General features: G+C 43.6%; 1 protein-coding gene across 1 annotated transcript in view; it reads right to left on the bottom strand.

Annotated features, from left to right (window-relative positions):
* The window catches only part of mertka (c-mer proto-oncogene tyrosine kinase a), a 175,630-nt gene that overhangs the window by 126,977 nt on the left and 28,895 nt on the right, over positions 1–19,758 (bottom strand). Inside the window, exon 2 of the mRNA XM_063040701.1 lies at positions 1,765–2,068. Within this exon, the coding sequence (XP_062896771.1) occupies positions 1,765–2,068 (304 nt within the window). The remainder of the gene's footprint in view (positions 1–1,764; positions 2,069–19,758) is intronic.

Here is a 19,758-nt window from a genome sequence, read left to right as displayed (position 1 = left end):
ATAGGTTTACTGTTGGGATGCATACATGACGAATTCCCAACAACTGCAGAACGAGAGGGCAAAGTGAGTGAACTACTGGAGAAACTGGACCAGGGACAGAACGAGGAGGAGTGACTAACCGGGTAAGGGGGGCAAGGTTAGCGGGAGAATTAGCATTGCCAACCTGCTCTGTCACAGAGACCATGATCTACAGCCCTACAAAAAAAAACTGTTCATCCTACAGTTTACCATTTCTATCTTTGTCTAGAGAGATGTAACATCTTCCACTTTTCCTTTTGCATAAATGATATCTATAATAATATTTATTATGAATAATAATTTTCCCCAATGTTCACTGTTATTTGGAGCAATTCATCATCAGTACCAAATTTCTTTTCACAACAACACTGCCACTGTTTCCACATAACAAGATCTTTAAACTGCTTAACTTAAAACACCAAATGAATGCAGGAAACCTCTGGTCATGGAGAGCTCCTGACCAACTACCAGAACATGAAACGTCTGCACAGCCAGCTCACTCAATGGATTCATCCAATCTTCAGTCAGCTCGCTTGCCAGCAGATGTCCAATGGCAAGTCTGTGAACAGAAGGCAGCAGGAAGAGGGCCAGATTGTGGCCAGAAGCTTCTCTGCTCCACATCCAAAACAATTTGTTTAAATAAGAAACTTTAGCCTTTCCCACTATAGCCACCAAGTAGGCTAAATCACTGTTCCCAATGTCAAAATGAAATAGGCCCAAGCCAGCCTAATTTCTCACAATATTCCTCAAATAAGCTCCACACAAATATAAATAATGTGGCCAACCACATTTACCATGGCTGCAATGCACTCACTGTGATAAAATGGCTTGCCAAATTGTAGGTTGTACCTTCAAGTGAACTTGGACAACTCAAAATAGTTCTAACTTTTATTGTAAATAAAAACCTGAAATACGTCCCAACACAAACGGAATGCAGTGGATATGGAGACACAGAGCTCTGAAGATGGTGAAATCTGGACCAACAGAAAGTGCACCAGAGCAGGGTTTCCAACCAAGGGTCTATGGACCCCTCGGTTAATGGTATATGTCCACGGCATAAAAAAGAGCTGGGAACTTCTGCACTGGAGGAATGCAGTTCTGGCAGCATCTATGGAAGGAAATGGGCAGTTGCTGTTTTGGGTCAAAACCTTTCATCTGGAATGTCCATTTCTCTCCATAGATGCTGCCTGACACTGCTGAGCTCCTCCAGTGGTTCTTGGTGTTGCAGCAGGTATGCCTTCTCTAGCCAGAAGATTATTACTTTTATGCATTTTAATTGAATGAATTCATTGATCAGCTACATGGCCTTTTACGCTCCCATCAATCACTAGCAATGGTGACATGTCCAACAACAGCAATGCTACCAGAAGGCTTAATTACAACCACCTCTTGATCCATTTTGCAAATTAGGGTTAATCCTTAAACAGCTTGCAAGAGTTACTCATCACTACCTGAAACCTTCTGCTCTCCTCCTTAATCCCATTTGCCTTCATTTTAATATGACTGCAGCAGCAGGAACTTGTTTGTGAAGAAACTAAGGGGCAAAAGATGTCCCACACACTTGAACTACATTAACCAAGAACTTTTCTGGGGTGGGGGGGTGAGGGGGAGGAGAAAGAAAAAAAGAGGACACATTCAGAGCAAATGTAAAACAACAATGGGGAGAATCCCAATGTAAACATTTGGGAATATCATTTTCTAAATCTTAAAACCGTAAGAATGAACACGCAGAACACAATGCTGTACCTGCAGGAGCTCATGATCGTGGTTCTGCCTTTACTGTCGCTAAAGGAGATACCTTTGAACGAACAGCGGTCACCATCAATTAGATGTTTGCCGTTCTTTAGCCATTTAATGTGCAGATCCTGTTGATATCCGGGTAGAACAATGGAACAATTGAAGCTTGCAGGATTGCCTGGAGATACTGTAATCGTTGCGGCTGCAGGCTTGAATTGGATCTTTTCTCCAAATTCTGCTCCTCCTGAAGCCTCCCTTCTGCTTTTAGCAGTCTCCTGTGATCCTCCACCTGATACTGGCACATAGGCAAGGCCTGATGGGAAAACAAATTACATTCTTTAATTATTGTCCAATGGGGAAAAAAAACATGTGCCAGTCAAAGTTACTACATGGACGTCACCATCTGAAGGATATTCAATCCAACTTGCTGTCAAATACAGAGTTCATTTAATAATGCAAAGTAACACACTCCATCTGTAGGGAAATCACTTATCTAAATCAAGGAGTTACAAGTTGGCAATATACATAGGCCACCAATGCTCTGGTTTCTTCCTACAGTATTAAGACATCCCTGTCAGCTGGTTAATTTGTCATTGTAAATTATCCTGTCATTAGGCTAGGATTAAATCAGGGGATTGCTGGGTGGTCCAAGGCCATTACCAGATAGATTGTGTAGTCAACAGCCCACTCGCACACGAGGCTTGCAGTGAGGTGCAATGCTGCACTGAGAAAGACTGAACAAAGGATCACGATGTTCTTTTCCCTGACACTGGTCTTCATGAGATACTCCCTGATTTAAATCCTTTGGCTAAATTCTTAGCGTGCAAGCTGTTGCAGAGTCACCATAGGATAATGACTAATTTCTGCAGAGATTTCCCACAGCCCTTCCTCACTGGAGCAGGCGGGACTGAAAAAGACCTGCAGTTTTCTTGAAGCTTGTCACGTAGTGAGAATAATCTGCATTGTGCCTCTTGGTGGGCAGAAACCACGGTGATTTCAGGAGTAGCTCTTCAGCAATGGGGAGGCAGCGGCTGAGAAGACCCTTGATGACCATTGCCACATACAGTCCAGGAGCAGGTCCATCTGCCCACAATGAGGCCATGGTGCCACATTAAACGTAATCTAAACACAGAGATTCTGCAGGTTCTAGCTTCTCTCCCCATTCTTTTCCAATCCTGATCAAGGGTCTCGGCCCGAAGTGCTGACTGTTTATGCCTCTCTATGGATGACCTGCTGGGTTCGTTCAGCAGTCTCCCTGTGTGAACTAAACCTACCTGCCTGCACGTGGTACATATCTCTCTATGTTCATGTGCCTGTCTGCATGCCTCTTAAAACACTAGAGGTTGTGGTGGTGGAGGAGCACAAATATTGGGTGTTCACCTTAACAACAGACTTGATTGGAAAACCAACACCATGGCTGTGTTGCAGGATGTTGGAGATCTTTTTTCTGTCTAGTTCCCAGACATCTGACTTCAAATACATGATAGGAGCAAGTAATTTGGAGAAATTAGTCGCAATCTGGAATGGTGTCAAATGCCTCAGCAAGTTGCAAAAGGCAACTGGTGGCAGGAGAAGAAGGCAATGTACCTGCGTGTGCGCAGCCCTCTGGTGAAAAATGATATCATATCTGTTAAATAGGGGCCATGGACAATTCTGATTTGATGGAGAATGGACGTGAAAGCACAGAGGAACATCTGGAGAAATTTCGGAAACGCCCGTCCACTGCTGTCATTACTATGTGGTCGGGAATCTTTCGGAGGGTAGGCCTCAAAATCCCCGGCCTTGCCTGCTTTTGGCGACCGAGAAGGAGGTTGAATCGTTTGGACAGAGATGGCGCTCAGTACTCGGTGTCGGAGAGCTGAGCAGAGCTCGAAGTTTTCGGATGACTCAAGAGTCAGATTGTGGTCGGCATGGCAGGGAGAGTTTTTCTCCCTTCTCCCATCTGTGTGAGATGTGGGACATTTGAGAGACTTTGAACTTTTACTGTGCTCACGGACTTCTTCATCAAGTTATGGTATTGTTACACTGTTTGTGACTATATGTTATAATTATGTGGTTTTGTCAGTTTTTTTTCAGTCTCCGTTTGTCCTGTGTTTTGTGATATCGCACCGGAGGAAATAATGTATCATTTCTTAATGCATGCATTTCTAAATGACAATAAAAAGAGGACTGCGCGTCCTCATAATCATAATTTCTAATTTCTTTGAGGGGGTTTTCTGCAGTTAAAAACTGGAAGACTTGCCTAATATACTTTTGCTTCTAAGAGCTAATGTGAGCACAAAGAACAGAATGCTCTCATTAAGAACAGGCATGGCTATCTTTTGGATATTTTCATCATGGCTTTGCATTGAAAATTAAATGAGTAAATTAAATGTGGCTGCTAGCTCTCGTTTGTAATTTGCCCTCAAGTCTTGCAGTTTAAGTGGGCTCAGTTACTATTGACTTGGACTCATCACAAAGTACAAATCCACAGTGCACTAAGAATATGCACTGCACCTTATATGAAGTCATGGAGGCAAAGAGAATGCCAAGACTTTCACACAGCTCTACCCCGAGGAAGACAATGAATATTTTTTGCTCATCGCCTTTTAAATATCACCTCATCCAATCTAAAGGCAAAGACTCAGACGTGTGTAAGGGTTCATGGTTGTCATCTACTTCAAAGGCTACACCAAGTTCTGGTCTTTGCTGGAAGGAGAACAAGTGCAGCCTTGAGTGCTGGTGAGGGAGAAGGTGAATGGGCAGGTACAGTCCTTGTCCCAGTTGTAGGGAGAAGTGCCAGAGGGGAGTTCAGTGGAGAAGGTCATAGACCCTTGGCCTGAAACAGTGACTGTTTCTTTCCTCTCCAGAGACGCTGCCTGACCTGTGAGTTCCTCCAGCATTTTGTGTCTTATTCCAGGTTTCCAGCACCTGCAGAATCTCATGTTTAATATTGTTTATAATTTTAATATAGCTATCCAAAAGCAACTAAAAAATGAGTAAAGTAAACTTAATGGAAAGGGGTGGAACAAGTTAGACCATTCTTTCAAAGAGTCAGTACTGACCTGATAGGCTCACTCTCAGCTCCAGGATCCTTTGATTGTGAATGGCCCCCTAATCTCTGCTAGCCTCACTGTTTTACTATTCTGCCTTTGCCAATTCAGGACGTTGAACTCTGCTTGAATAACAAAACTCATGACAGGAAGAAATGAAACCAATATAATGCCTATAAGAAGTATTCACCGTTCCCCCCCCCCCCTTGGAAGTTTTCATGTTTTATTGTTTTACAGCATTGATTAAAGTGATTTAATATGGCTTTTTTTTGACACTGATCAACAGAAAAAGACTCTTTCATGTCAAAGTGAAAACAGATCTCAGTAAAGTTATCTAAATTAATTACAAATATAAAAGACAAAATAATTGATTGCATAAGTATTAACCCCCTTTAATGTAACACACAAAATCATCACTGGTGCAGCCAATTGGTTTTATAAGTCACATAATTAGTTAAATTGAGGTCACTGGATGCAATCAAGGTGTTTCAAAAGATTGTAGTAAAATTACACCTGTATCTGGAAGGTCCAACTGCTGGTGAGTCAGTATCCTGGCAAAAACTGCACCATGAAGACAAATGAACACTCCAATTAACTCCATGAAAAGGTTATTAAAAAGTGTAAGTTAGGAGATGAATGCAAGAAAATTTCCAAGTCACTGAATATCCCTCAGAGTACAGTTAAGTCAATCATCAAGGAATGGAAAGAATATGGCACAGCTGTGAATCTGCACAGAGCAGGCCATCCTCAAAAAGTGAGTGGCCGTGCAAGAAGGGACTAATAAGGGAGGTCGTCAAGAAACTCTGGAGGAGTTCGAATCTTCAGTGGCTGAGATGGGAAAGACTGTGCATACAACAAATGTTACGTGGGTGCTTCACCAGATGCAGCTTTATGGGAGAATGGCAAAGAGAAAGACACTGCTGAAAAATACTCATGCAAAACTGGCTAGAGTTTTCCAGAAGGCACATGGGATAACCTGAAGTCAGCTGGAAGAAAGTTCTATGGTCTGATGAAACCAACATTGAGCTTTTTGGCCATCAGACAAAACACTATGTTTGGCATAAGCCAAACACTGCACATCATCAAAAACACACCATCCCTACCATGAAGCATGGTGGTGGCTGCATCATGTTGTGGGGATACTTCTCTGCAGCAGGCCCTGGAACGATTGTGAAGGTAGAAGGTAAAATGAATGCAGCAAAGTACAGGGAGATCCAGGTGCAGTCTGCAAGAGAACTGCAACTTGGCAGATTCTTTTTCCCAGCAAGACAATGGTCCTAAGCATAAAGCCAAAGCTACACAGGAATGGCTGAAAAACAACAAAGTTAATGTCATGGAGTGGCCATGTCAGAGTCCAGACCTCAATCCAATTGAGAATTTGTGGCTGGACTTGGAAGGGCTGTTCACTCACGATCCCCATGCAATCTGACAGAACTTGAGCAGTTTTGTAAGGAAGAATAGGGAAAAATTGCAGTTTCCAGGTGTGCAAAGCTGATAGAGACCTATCCACACAGACTCAAAGTTGTAATTGATGCAACGGTGCAACTGCTTGAAGAAGGTGAATACTTGTGCAATCAATTATTTTGTGTTTTATATACGTAATTAATTTTGATAACTTTGTAGAGATTTGTTTTCACTTTGACACAAAGGTGTCTTTTTCTGCTGATCAGTGTCAAAAAAGCCAAATTAAATCCATTGTGATTCAATGTTGCAAAAACAATAAAACATGAAAACTTCCAAAGGCGGGGGGTGAATACTTTTTATATGCACTGTTTCAATGGCAGTGACTCCATGTTTCAACAAGATAGTTCCTCCAGTTTTCCCCTTCCTCCTTCTCCACAGAGAACATCTCTGTTATAAGACTATTAACTGGACTTCTTACTCAATAAGATGGACGTTTGATCTCATAATCTAGCTTGTTATGACCTTGCACCTTACAGTCCACCTACACGGCACCTACTCTGTGACACTTTACTCTGCCTTCTGTTGTTGCTTTTCCATTGCACTAACTGAAACCACACACGCGATGAAGCGAGCTGTGTGGATGGCACGCACATCAATGCCTTTCTTTTAAGCCAGGGGTGGCCAACCTTTTACATTCCATGCGTCAATTTTTTCACGCACGAGTTCAGATGTGCTATACAACCCTTGTACTCCCATTCAATTCTGGTAAAATTATGTTAATATAGAACTCGTGCATGAAAAAAAGGCACATCTGAACTCGTGCATGAAAAAATTGACGCATGGAATGTAAAAGGTTAAGATGAACCATGGTGAGAATGAAAACGATAAATCAATTTACCCTCAGTCTAATTCTCAACCAATTGTACCAAAGCTCTTTAATGCCAGGTTATCAATGGCTACGATTCTCACTTCCAGTGCTTTGGCCTGTTTGGATCCAGAGCATAACGAGGACTGGGAAGAAGGGTCCGAGCTTCACATAAATGAAATGGTCTGGAGCAGAAATGTCAATTATCCATTACTCCTCCCATGAATGCTGCCTGATACATCTCGTTCCTCCAGCAGAATGTTTATAGCTGTGAACTCAAATTGATCACTGGTATATAGCCTTTAGGAGCCCACATACCCCAGCCCCACCCTGATGTGGGTTATGACACAAGCAGGAGGATCCTGGGTTCAGGCATTGGCAATAAAGACAAAGCAAACATTCAGGGCTGAAAACTTTGGGCCTTTGGTCTTGTTCAGACCTTAAAGTCTAAACCGGCTCATGTCAGGCAAGATTCAACAAATAACAGACCTTCACATACAAAGCCTTTGGAAGAGGGGAAGGACAGACATCAAGAACATGAGTGTAGGGTCCTTAAAAATGAGACCATATTGTGTCAAATCACTTTAATATTGGGGTGAGTGAAGTACCCCCTCTGGCTCTCAAACCTGATGGTTTAGTGGTAATAATTGTCCCCGAATCTGGCGGTGTGGGACCTGAGGCTCCTGTACCTCCTTCGTGATGGCAGCAGCGAGGAGACAGTACCGCCTGGATGCATTCCTTTCAGATGTGCTCAATGGTGGGGAGGGCTTTACCATGATGGACTGGGCTGTATCCACTACTTTTGTAGGCTTTTCTGTTTCTGTACAAGGGCATTGCTGTTTCCATACCAGGTCATGAAGCAACTGGTCAGTACACTCTCTGCTGTGCATCTACAGAAGTTTGTCAGACGACATACCGAATCTTCGCAAACTTCTCAGAGTGTCGAGGTGCTGCCTGGTTTCTTTGTCATGGCACTTATATGCTGGCCCAGGACAGATACTAAGAAATGATGATGCCGAGGAATTTATATTTGCTGACCCTCCCCAACGTGCCAGTCAAAGTCACTACATGGACGTCACCATCTGAAGGATATTCAATTCAACTTGCTGTCAAATACAGAGTTCATTTAATAATGCAAAGTAACACACTCCATCTGTAGGGAAATCACTTATCTAAATCAAGGAGTTACAAGTTGGCAATATACATAGGCCACCAATGCTCTGGTTTCTTCCTACAGTATTAAGACATCCCTGTCAGCTGGTTAATTTGTCATTGTAAATTATCCTGTCATTAGGCTAGGATTAAATCAGGGGATTGCTGGGTGGTCCAAGGCCATTACCAGATAGATTGTGTAGTCAACAGCCCACTCGCACACGAGGCTTGCAGTGAGGTGCAATGCTGCACTGAGAAAGACTGAACAAAGGATCACGATGTTCTTTTCCCTGACACTGGTCTTCATGAGATACTCCCTGATTTAAATCCTTTGGCTAAATTCTTAGCGTGCAAGCTGTTGCAGAGTCACCATAGGATAATGACTAATTTCTGCAGAGATTTCCCACAGCCCTTCCTCACTGGAGCAGGCGGGACTGAAAAAGACCTGCAGTTTTCTTGAAGCTTGTCACGTAGTGAGAATAATCTGCATTGTGCCTCTTGGTGGGCAGAAACCACGGTGATTTCAGGAGTAGCTCTTCAGCAATGGGGAGGCAGCGGCTGAGAAGACCCTTGATGACCATTGCCACATACAGTCCAGGAGCAGGTCCATCTGCCCACAATGAGGCCACATTAAACTTAATCTAAACACAGAGATTCTGCAGGTTCTAGCTTCTCTCCCCATTCTTTTCCAATTCTGATCAAGGGTCTCGGCCCGAAGTGCTGACTGTTTATGCCTCTCTATGGATGACCTGCTGGGTTCGTTCAGCAGTCTCCCTGTGTGAACTAAACCTACCTGCCTGCACGTGGTACATATCTCTCTATGTTCATGTGCCTGTCTGCATGCCTCTTAAAACTAGCATTATGTTTGCTTCCACCTCTAACCCATAGCAGTAACTCTCAGGCACCTACCACTCTGTTACTTACCCTGCTCATCTCCTTACAAACTACCCGCCCCCCCCCCACCTTAACAGTACGTCCTCAAGTATCTGCACATAAACAGCAGCCACACAGGCTTTGAAGTTCTTGGGACGTACAAAATTGCCTACACCCAGAAAATGTTCTAAATATATTGATAACCCAGGACTAAATATACACACTATCCAAGATGTTCACAAATACTTGTAGGCAACAAGGTAGTTAATATGATAATTAAAGTACATGAAGCATAGAATTTTGTATTAAGAAATGAACAAGTCATTCACGCTATGCCTTTACACACTAATAGTACAGCCTATATTTTAGAGTGGCAGTCTTTAAAAATGTTTCAATGCCTCAAAGATGATGCGTGTATTTCCACAGGCTATTCGGGGAAGCCAGTTACATTGAAAAATGCACCACTTGTTCTAAAATTAACGTGGTGGGGAATTCAAGGTAGTATTTTTCAAAATGAGGAACAGTTCCTTCTGGCATACAGGCTGGTTCCCTGACATCGGACTTCAAATAAACGACAGGAGCAGGAGATCTGGAGAAATTAGCTGCAATCTGGATTGGAGTCAGGTGCCTTGGCAGTTTGCAAAAGGCAACTGTGACAGAGTTTGATAGCAGCCAACTTCTTTAAGGGTGTTTTCTGGAGTTAAAAACTGAAAGACTTACCTAATAAAGTTGTGCTTCTAAGAGCTAATATGAGCACAAAGAACAGAATGCTCTCATTAAGAACAGGCACAGCTATCTTTTGGTACTTTTCACCATGGCTTTGCATTGAAAATTAAATGGGTAGATTTAATGTTGCTGCTCTCTCTCTTTTGTAATTTGACCTCAAGTCTTGCAGCTTAAGTGGGCTCAGTTGCTATTGACTTGGACTTGTCACAAAGTACAAATCCACAGTGCAATAAGAATCTACCACTGCACCTTACATGAAGTCAAGCTCTACCCTGAGGAAGACAATAAATATTTTTTGCTCATCATCCCTTTTAAATATCACCTCATCCAATCTAAAGGCAAAAGCTCAAAGGAAGGGTTTGATTGTAAGTGTTTAAGGGTTCGTGGTTGTGGTCTGCTTCAAAGGTTATACCAAGTTCTGGTCTTTGCTGGAAGGAGAAGAAGTGCAGGTAAACATTTTGATAACTTAGGTGAAGAATATTCTAATTAAAATCAGACATTGCTGGAGGAACTCAGCAGGTCAGACAGCATCAATGGAGAGGAATAACTGGTCGATGTTTTGGGCCAATACCCTTCATCAGGACTAGAAAAGAAGGGGAAAGAAACCAGCATAAACTGGGCGGGGGGGCGAGGGGGAGGAGGACAAGCTAGAAGGTTATAGGTGAAGCCAGGTGAGGGGGAAGGTAGGAGAGAGGATGAAGTGAGAAGCTGGAAGGTAACAGATGGAAAAGGTAAAGGACTGAACAAGGAAGAACTTGATAGGAGAGTGGACCACCGGAGAAAGAGGAGGGGGACGGGCATCTCAGAGATTAAATGGACCAGCGGAGAACAGGAGTATGAGGGGAGCCAGAATGGGGAATGGAAAAGGGGGGGGGGGGGCAGAAATTATCAGAAGCTGCATTAATCAATATCCATGCTGTCAGGTTAGAGGCTACACAAAAGGAACATGAGGCGTTGTTCCTCCAACCTGAGAGTGGCCACACCGTAGCAGTAAATGAGGCTACGGACAAACACGACGGAATGGGAATGAGGAGTGGAACTGATATGGTGAGCCGCAGGGAAATCCTCCCTGTTTGTGGACAGAGCGAAGGTGCTCAACAAAGAGGTGTCACCCAACCTCTGTCAGGTCTCATTGATGTAGAGGGGGCTGCACCAGGAATACCACCATATAAACGTAATTGTAAAGAAAGCACAACAGCACCTCTACTTCCTTAGGAGACTGCAGAGATTCGGCCAGTCATTAAAAAAAAACCCTCAACAAATTTCTATAGATGTGTGGTGAAGAGTGTGCTGACTGGCTACATTGCGGCCTGGTATGGGAACACCAATGCCCTTGAGCAGAAAATCCTACATTAGGTAGTGGATTTTGCCCAGTACATCGCAGGCAAAGCCCTGCCAACTGTTGAGCACATCTACATGAAATATTGTAGGAAAGGTCCTCACCACCCAGGCCACACTCTTTTCTCACTCCTGCTATCAGCTAGTAGGTACGGGACCCTCAGGACTCACACCACTAGGTTCAAAGACAGTTACTGCCCCTCAACCATCAGGCTCTTGAACAAAAGGTGATAACTACAGTCATTCCATTTCTGGTGTTCCTACAACTGATGGTCTAACTTTAAGGGCCCTATCTTATTATTTTATGCCGTTTGTTATTTATTGATATTTATTTACATTTGCATAACTTGTTCTTCTTTAATCCTGTTTAGTTACTGTTCTATGGACTTGCTGAGTATGCCCACAGGAAAAAGGTTGTATGTGGTGACGTTCATGTACTCTGATGATAAATTTTACTTTGAACTTTGAACCAGATACAGTAGATGATCCTGCCAGACTTGCAGGTGAAGTTGCCTCACAGAGAACGACTGTTTGAAGCCCTGAGTGGTGGTGAGGGTTGACGTGAATGGGCAAATACAGTCCTTGTCCCATTTGCAGGGATAAGTGCCAAAAGGGTCAATCAGTGGGGAGGGATGTAGATAGACCCTTGGCCTGAAATGTCGATTGTTTTTTTTCCTCTCTCCATTGATGCTGCCTGACCTGCTGAGTTCCTCCAGCACTTTGTGTGTGTGTTATTCTGGAGGGTTCCAGCATCTGCAGAAGCTCAGCTTTTATATAGTTTTATCATTTTAAAATGGAAATCCATAAGCATTTAGAAAATGAATAAAGTAAACTCAATGGAAAGGGGTGGAACAAGTTAGACCATTCTTTCAAAGAATCAGTACCAACCTGATAGGCTCACTCTAGGCTCCAGGATCCTTTGATTGTGAATGGCCCCCTAACCTCTGCTAGCCTCACTGTTTTACTATTCTGCCTTTGCCAATTCAGGATGCTGAACTCTGCTTGAATAACAAAACTCATGACAGGAAGAAGTGAAACAAATATATGACTCAATGTTTCAACAAGCTATTTCCTTAGTTTCTTTCCCCTTCCTCCTCCTCCACAGAGAACATCTCCTTCACCTGCTCAGTCAAATATTCTCTTCCAGCTGGCTTCATCATTTGACCAGACAGGAAGTGCAGATGACTGCTTGGTTGTGTAACTGGCTGCTCTTCTCTCCCCTCCCCCTAACCTTACACCCACCCCCAACCAAACTGGGCAGAAGTAGAAAAGCATTAAAGCACATACCATCGGGCTCAAGTTCAGCATCTATTTCTATTTCACATTAACTGAAAGGTTGTGACCAGAAATGTCCATTGCCCGTTTCCCCCATGAATGCTGCCTGATCCATCTAGTTCCTCCAGCAGAATGTGAACTCAAATATAGCCGGTAAGTCTCCATCGTGATGTTGGTTATGACACAAGCAGGTAAGGTGGAGGAGGATCCTGGGTTGAGGCGTTGGCAACAAAGCCAGAACAAACATTCAATGCTGCAACCTTAAGATGTTCAAAGCCTCTTGTTAATAGAGTTAAAAGTCTAAACCTGTTCATGTCAGGTACTCCCCAACAAATAACCCACCTTCATGTATGAAGCCTTTGGAAGAGGGGGAAGAGTTCTTGAATGGAGTCTGGGGACTACTCTGAGAGCTGAGCACTCAAGAAATAAAATTCTTGTGGCTGGTTTCAGAGCTGTGTTCTCCTGAGGGGTGTAAGCAAACCATGCTCACACCGTAGGCTGGACAGGCTCGGCCTGCATCCATGGAGTTTAGAAAAGCAAGAAGTAATTTGATGAACCATATAATATCCAGAGAAATCCTGACAGGGTGCACACGGAGAGCACGTTTCCTTGTGTGGGATTATCTAGGGTCCATGATTTAAAAATAAGTGATAAGCATTTAAGTCAGATGAGGGGAAATTTCTTCTCTCAGGATGGTCACAAATATCTCCAATTCCCTGCTTCTGCTGCTTTTCAGACGGGGGTAAACGGATGCCTGATAAGATGGTGAAAGGTTACTGCAGGAAAACAGGAATGCTGAGCTGATGTACCAATCAGATTAACCATGATTTTGTTAAACAGTGGAGCAGGCTTGAGGGACAGAACAAAGATTTTAAAAGATTAGCTTTATTTGTCACAAGTACATCTAACCATACAGAGAAAGACGCTGTTTGCGGCAATATCAAACACAGTCCAAGGATGTGCTGGGGACAGCCCACAAGTGTCAACATGTTTCTAGCACCAGCACAGTGTTGGCCATGGCAGATTTGAAATACGTAAGAAAACATGGAACTCAAATGGGTCAAGGACAGTGGAAGCAGACAGATCAATTCTCTTTGTTCCTGCTACCTGCTTGGAGACGGAGGCTGCCATTTTGCAGAACTGTTTTTCGTCCTCCATTTTGTGTTAGTTGCCTGGCTTGATCAGTGTTTTAAAGAAGACATATTGATGTTTCAGGTAATTTGCTGGACTAGATAGAGATCATTTCCGAATAAGAAGTCAACTGTGAGATGTTCTTTGGCTGGATATAACACGCAGGTTATTGACTGTTGGAGACATTATCTGTTTTGCATGAATCAAGCTCATTGCTAATTGAGAATCAAGAGCCATGAATTGCCAATTGTCACTTGCTGGGAAGAGGTCAATGAATGGATGCTGGCCTGGAGCAGAGCCAATAAAAAGGTGTTAAAAGTCAGTCACATGACCTACAGCCAATGACACTAGAAAGCTATATTTGAATTGATAAAGAAACAAATATAAAAGTGGTCACTTCAATTGCGCTATCAGCCATAACTCCAGAGAATCACCATTACAAAGAACCACCCCACCCCTCATGCCAGGAGCTGGAAGATGTGACGAAAAACCAAGTTATCAGAAGATTGATGCTAATGAGAGAGATAAGAGAGACAAAGGGAGAAGAGTTCAAAATGTTAATGAGAGACGAGAGAGATTAACGAAAAGAGACACAGTTCCGAGTATTGACAGACCGGTTGCTTTGAGCCTGAACTGTTTGAAGTTTGATGGATAGGCGATACCCTAGCAGGGGGATAAAAGGAACAGGTTCGCTAAGGCAAGACACACACCACGAGATATCGAGACCCTGGAAGCGTGGTGTGCCCCCACAAGTTGGTGGAAGTTTGGAGGTCTGGTCACGGGACCGACCATAGACACACAGGGTGAAAAGATACGATCGGCGGGAACCTGGTATGTGTGTCCGCCCTTGTCTGGGTGCCGGGTTCACCGTGGAAGAACGATCGTATCCGGAACAGAGGGGTCACAGTCGGTGACCTCAGAAGACATTAAAAGGGCTCGCCTGAAAGCTAACTGCGGAGAACATCAAGGTCTGTCTGAATTCGATTTGCATATCATCCTTCTCTCTCTCTCTCTCTCTCCAACGGCACAACAGCGAATACTGCGAACTGTACTCAGCTGAACTGAACTCTGCGTCACTTGAGACTGATCATTTTACCCCTAGACTGTGATAGAGCTTGGTTGATTCCTATTACCCTAGTTCTGTTTACGTGTGTGTTTTATCATTGCTAACCTGTTGCATTTATATCCTTACGATTAGAGTACTGTTTTACTTATTTCTTTAATAAAACTTTCTTAGTTCCAGTAATCCAGACTCCAACTAAGTGGTCCATTTCTGCTGGTTTGGCAACCCAGTTACAGGGTACGTAACAAAGAAAATCCCCTAGTTCGGTGTTATAAATTGGACAAGTTGTCTGAGTGAGTATTGGTACAGAGGGAACAGTAGAATTCATGGTTTAAGTTGTTGGCCCAGGGTCAACGTAGTTACGTTGTTGTTTGTGCAGAGACAATAAAGTGTGAGCTTTGATTAATTACGAGTTGTGCAGTGAATTTCCTAACCTGGTTCCGTTGATCAATGGTCAACGTATTTTGACGTCCCTGGGTGGGCTGGGAAAAAAGAGGTCTGGGACCCTAGTTTCAAGCTGAACCACCCATGAGGTTAGGATATTAAAATGGGAAAAGGAATGGACAAGACAAACCCAGGGGGTTCGGAAGATTGGAGAGATTACTTACATAGTTACATTTTTTAAAAAGTGGCCCAACTATTAGGCGTGGATAGGGAAGACTGGGAGTGCAGGGTGAGGGATCCAGGGGGATCGCATTGTGGAAAGCAGTTAGTGAAAAGAAATCAGATAAATTACAAGAGATTAAAAAAGCCAGTATAATGGGATGTATGCAGGAAGATCTAATTGAAGAGAGGAAAAACTGAAACTGACAGATGATTGTCTAAGTGTAGGGAAGAGCAAGAGAGGGAGAAAACAGAAAATGAAATTCCTGGGGCACAGGGTCAGGCGAATTTGATCCACGCGACTTAGTTTCTGACTCAATGTGATTGCTTAATGAGATAAAAGGAGAAACAGGAAGAGGAATGTAAAAAAAGAGCACAGAAGAGAAATGGAAAAGTCAGTGTCAGGATTTAAGGGCTGCTATGTCTGTCGTGCAGAAGCTGGCAGCTGAGAATAAAGACAACACCGATCACACCAAGTGTTAAGACAAATTGAAAAGCTGCAAAGTCAGCTCTCGGCTCAGACTGGAGTGATACGTGCATTTGGCGCGAGGACTGATGCTGAGGGTGATATAGATTGGGGTAATTTAGCTTGAGGTGACACACTTCAATAGTGAGGATGATTGAGGAAGAGGCTCTCTCCCGATGTATTTTTCCAGGAGGGAGAGAAACTTCAACACCCGCTGCCCAAATGGCACCCATTGTAATGGAGAGAGTGCAGGAAACACCACAGCCAGGGATACCAGTTGTGACACAGCTTTCTAACCCTTTCCATGTGGCCCAACTGACTGCTGTCACTGCAGAGATACCAAAGTGTGGGCTGGGAGCCAATCCACGGCAACTTTTCCAGAGCATTCAGCAGCACAGGATAATTCATGGTTTAGACGAAGCAGAGGAACAGAAGTTAACCCTCCTGTGTTTGAATTCACTGTTACATCAGCCCTGCCAGAGGAGCAGGTCCAATGCCAGGGATCACTGGGCAGTTTACAGGAGGCTACATTAAAAGCAGCAGGAGCTAATTGAGATGGAGGCTTTGCACAAGGACAGGCAGCAGAAAAGGAAGCACCCCCTCTGCATTTATGCGGAGGTTATGGTCTGTTTTCTAAGTGTTTATGGTCCTACTTTGGACAGGAGAAATTTGACCCAATGACAGAGCAGTAACTGGCTGAGGACCTTGGAGATCAAAAGGGTGTTGGAACTGTTTGATCCCGGAGACCCTGCACACACTGAGGCATGGGTACTTAGGAAAAAGATTAGAACTTGGGAGAAGGGAGTGCACGGGCTAGATTTTAACTTCAGGCATACTGAGACAGTGTTTTCCCTTAGAGAAAATGCACAGGATATCGTGTGCATGGAATGTGGGTCGGGCGAGACGCCAGCAGACAGGTTGTGGAAGGGAAGTAACACAGCACTGGAATGTGCCTTCGCCCAGTCAGGGAAGCTGATGGCAGGCCAGGGGCAGTACAGCACTCAAATCTGCTGTTTTAGATCTGGTAATGTGGGTCATTATGCCCAGAACTGTACAGTAAACAGTTCAAACTAATCCCAACACAGATCAGAGATAGGAGTTATAGAAAGGTCCAAATATGTCGGAATTTTGATTGATGTGGGGGTGTCATGCTTTAAGCTTGTTGAATGTTGTTTACTTGTGCACGATGAATAACTTGCAGAATCTCTTTATTTTAAGAGTAAGACATCACAAGACAAAGGAGCAGAAGTAAGCCACTCAGCCCATCGAGTCTGCTCTGCCACTTCACCATGAGCTGAACTATTCTCCCATCTAGTTCCAATTTCCGGCTTTTTCCCCATATCCCTTGATACCCATCAATCTCCTCCTTAAACACCCTCAATGACTGGGCCATCACAGCTATATGTGGCAATGAATTCCATGCATCCACGATCCTCTGGCTAAAAAAAATTCTCCTAATCTCTGTTTTAAATGGGTACCCTCTAATTCCAAGACTGTGGCCTCTTGTCCTGGACTCACCCACCAAGGGAAACAGCCTTTCCACATCTACTCTGTCCAACCCTTTCAAAATTCAAAATGTTCCTGAGATCCTATGACTATATGAATACAGTCCAAGAGCCGACAAACGCTCCTCATATGTTAGCCCCTGCATTCCAGGAATCATCCTCGTAAATCTTCTCTGAACTCTCCCCAACATCAGTACATCCCTTCTAAGATAGGGTGCCCAAAAGAGCACACTTATTCCAAATGAGGTCTCACCAGTGCCCCATAGAGCCTCATCAACACCTCCTTACTCTTATATTTCCTCAGTTTTGTCAGATTGTAACTGGGTGTTTTGGCAACAGTTTCACCCTCAGGAATAAGAGATTTGATGTGATGGTTTAAAGTATGAATGGTTTGTATGTTTTAAGTGCGTAAAATGTGGCCACTTGTGAGTTCACTTGAGGGAGTGTGTAGCTGAGACAGTGCAATGGCTGTTTTAAGAGGCTGCATTAATGTGTTAAAGTGTTGGGGCCCTCACCAAGTGGTTCCCCCCCCCCTTTCCTTGGAAAATGTGTAAGGTTTTCATGGTGTAAATTAACTGTCTGTTCTAAGTTTTGCAGTTACTTGTGGAAAGTTCTGTAAGGAAGAACAGTCAAAGAATGGAGTTTTGTGTTTTGGATTTGTGTTTCTTTATCCATGGAAATGATTTCAGGGCAGCCTGGATTACACACTGGCCATATGTAATCCAGTCACAAACAAGAGAAAATCTGCAGATGCTGGAAACCTGAGCAACACACACAAAATGCTGGAGGAACTCAGCAGGCCAGGCAGCACCTACGGAAAAGTCAACGTTTCGGGCCGAAACCCTTTGGCAGGACTGGAGAAAAAAAGCTGAGTAGTAGATTTAAAAGGTGGGGGGGGGGGGTTCTACTCCTCAGCATTTTTCTCCAGTCCCGCCAAAGGATTTCAGAATGAAACATCAACTGTACTCTTTTCCTAGTTGCTGTCTGGCCTGCGGAGTTCCCCTGGCCATGTGTAATCTAGGTTCAGATGGAAATTTCTGCATCTCTATTCCAGATAAGAGGTGCTCACATTTCAAAGGGAAATGAGCTTTCAGGGAAATTGTTCATTGGTAGACAATTAGACTGGGAATTTGAAATTAACAACTTTGGGGAAAACTGGAATATTCGGGGAGTAATCCTAAAAGTTGTTTTACTAACGAGACTGCCTTGTTTTACAGAACATAAAAGATATTGTTCAAGACTTTTGACATATTGATTTTGACTTTCAGATTCTTTGGAAAATACTTATAAAGCAATCAGTATTTTTTCATGTAAATTGCAAGTGGAGGTTCAAACAGCTTTTCAGCATTCATTCGCTCACACCTTTGAGCACACATTTACCTAGCTACTGCTAGATATTCCAACTTAAACATCTTGTTCAATCATCCTTGGCATTGCAGGATTAATACGTAGTTGGAAAAGGTATTAAAAATTTCCACCTTCCTTGCAGATAACCTTCTTTGTACTGGAGCATTATGGTTGGATGGTATATGATCCCAAGAGACCACTTGTATCAGAATAGTAACAGGCGAGGTAGAAGGAGAATCAATACACAGAAGAACAATTTTTTTTTGTTGTTGTAGTTGGTTCCTCATCTGTACCAGGATGGAGAAAGGAGTTCTGTGGATCATACGCATGTGAATGTGAGTGGGGCAGCGATTCACTCAAGATATACGTATTGAGGTGGTTACTGAATTTCCCAAAGGATCCTTTGAACATTATTAACGGTACCCACGAGAACACTGTAAAGGGGACAAGCAGAGTGAAAAGGTTCACAACGTGGGTAAATGTCATGAAATGAAACTTACAAATTGTGTTATCAGTATTTGTCATCGTCTACTTTGCCTGTGAATACAGGTGTCCCCCGCTTTTCGAACGTTCGCTTTACGAAACCTCACTGTTACGAAATACCTACATTAGTTACCTGTTTTCACTAACAGAAGGTGTTTTTACTGTTACGAAAAAAGGCAGCGCGCACTCCAAGCAACCAAGCTCCTCTCCCGGAACTGCATTCTAGCTGGCATTACTTAAACACGTGCCCCTGAGCATCCGTTAGCAAGATGAGTTCTAAGGTATCGGAAAAGCCTGAAAGAGCTCGTAAGGGTGTTACACTTAGCGTAAAACTAGACATAATTAAGTGTTTCGAGATAGAAGAAGATGACCTGCCTGCCCTGATGGAATCAGACAATGATGAGATGACACCCCAGTGTCCCACCACCCCAGAGGTTCCAACCTCCAGCCCACGGACCAATACATTGCCGCGGAGAATGCAGCAGTAGCCGGGACGCACCCAGCACATCTTTAAGAAAAAAGTCGAAATAAACAAGCTAATTAATTACGTGCCGGACAGCACATAATCAATTAGTTTGTTTATTTCGACTTTCTTCTTAAAGATGTGCTGGGTGCGTCCTGGCTACCGCTACATTCTCCGCAGATCGGTATCGGTTTGCTGCCCGGAGGTTGGGGTCCACTGCACCACCCCAACCTCCGATGACTCAGCCTAACACATCATCATCAGTCTGCTCGGTGCT

This window comes from Mobula hypostoma, chromosome 2 (assembly GCF_963921235.1).
Source record: "Mobula hypostoma chromosome 2, sMobHyp1.1, whole genome shotgun sequence".
NCBI classification, from domain to species: Eukaryota; Metazoa; Chordata; class Chondrichthyes; order Myliobatiformes; family Myliobatidae; genus Mobula; species Mobula hypostoma.
Note: the sequence above shows the minus strand (reverse complement) of the source record. Positions and strands in the feature narration are given on the sequence as shown.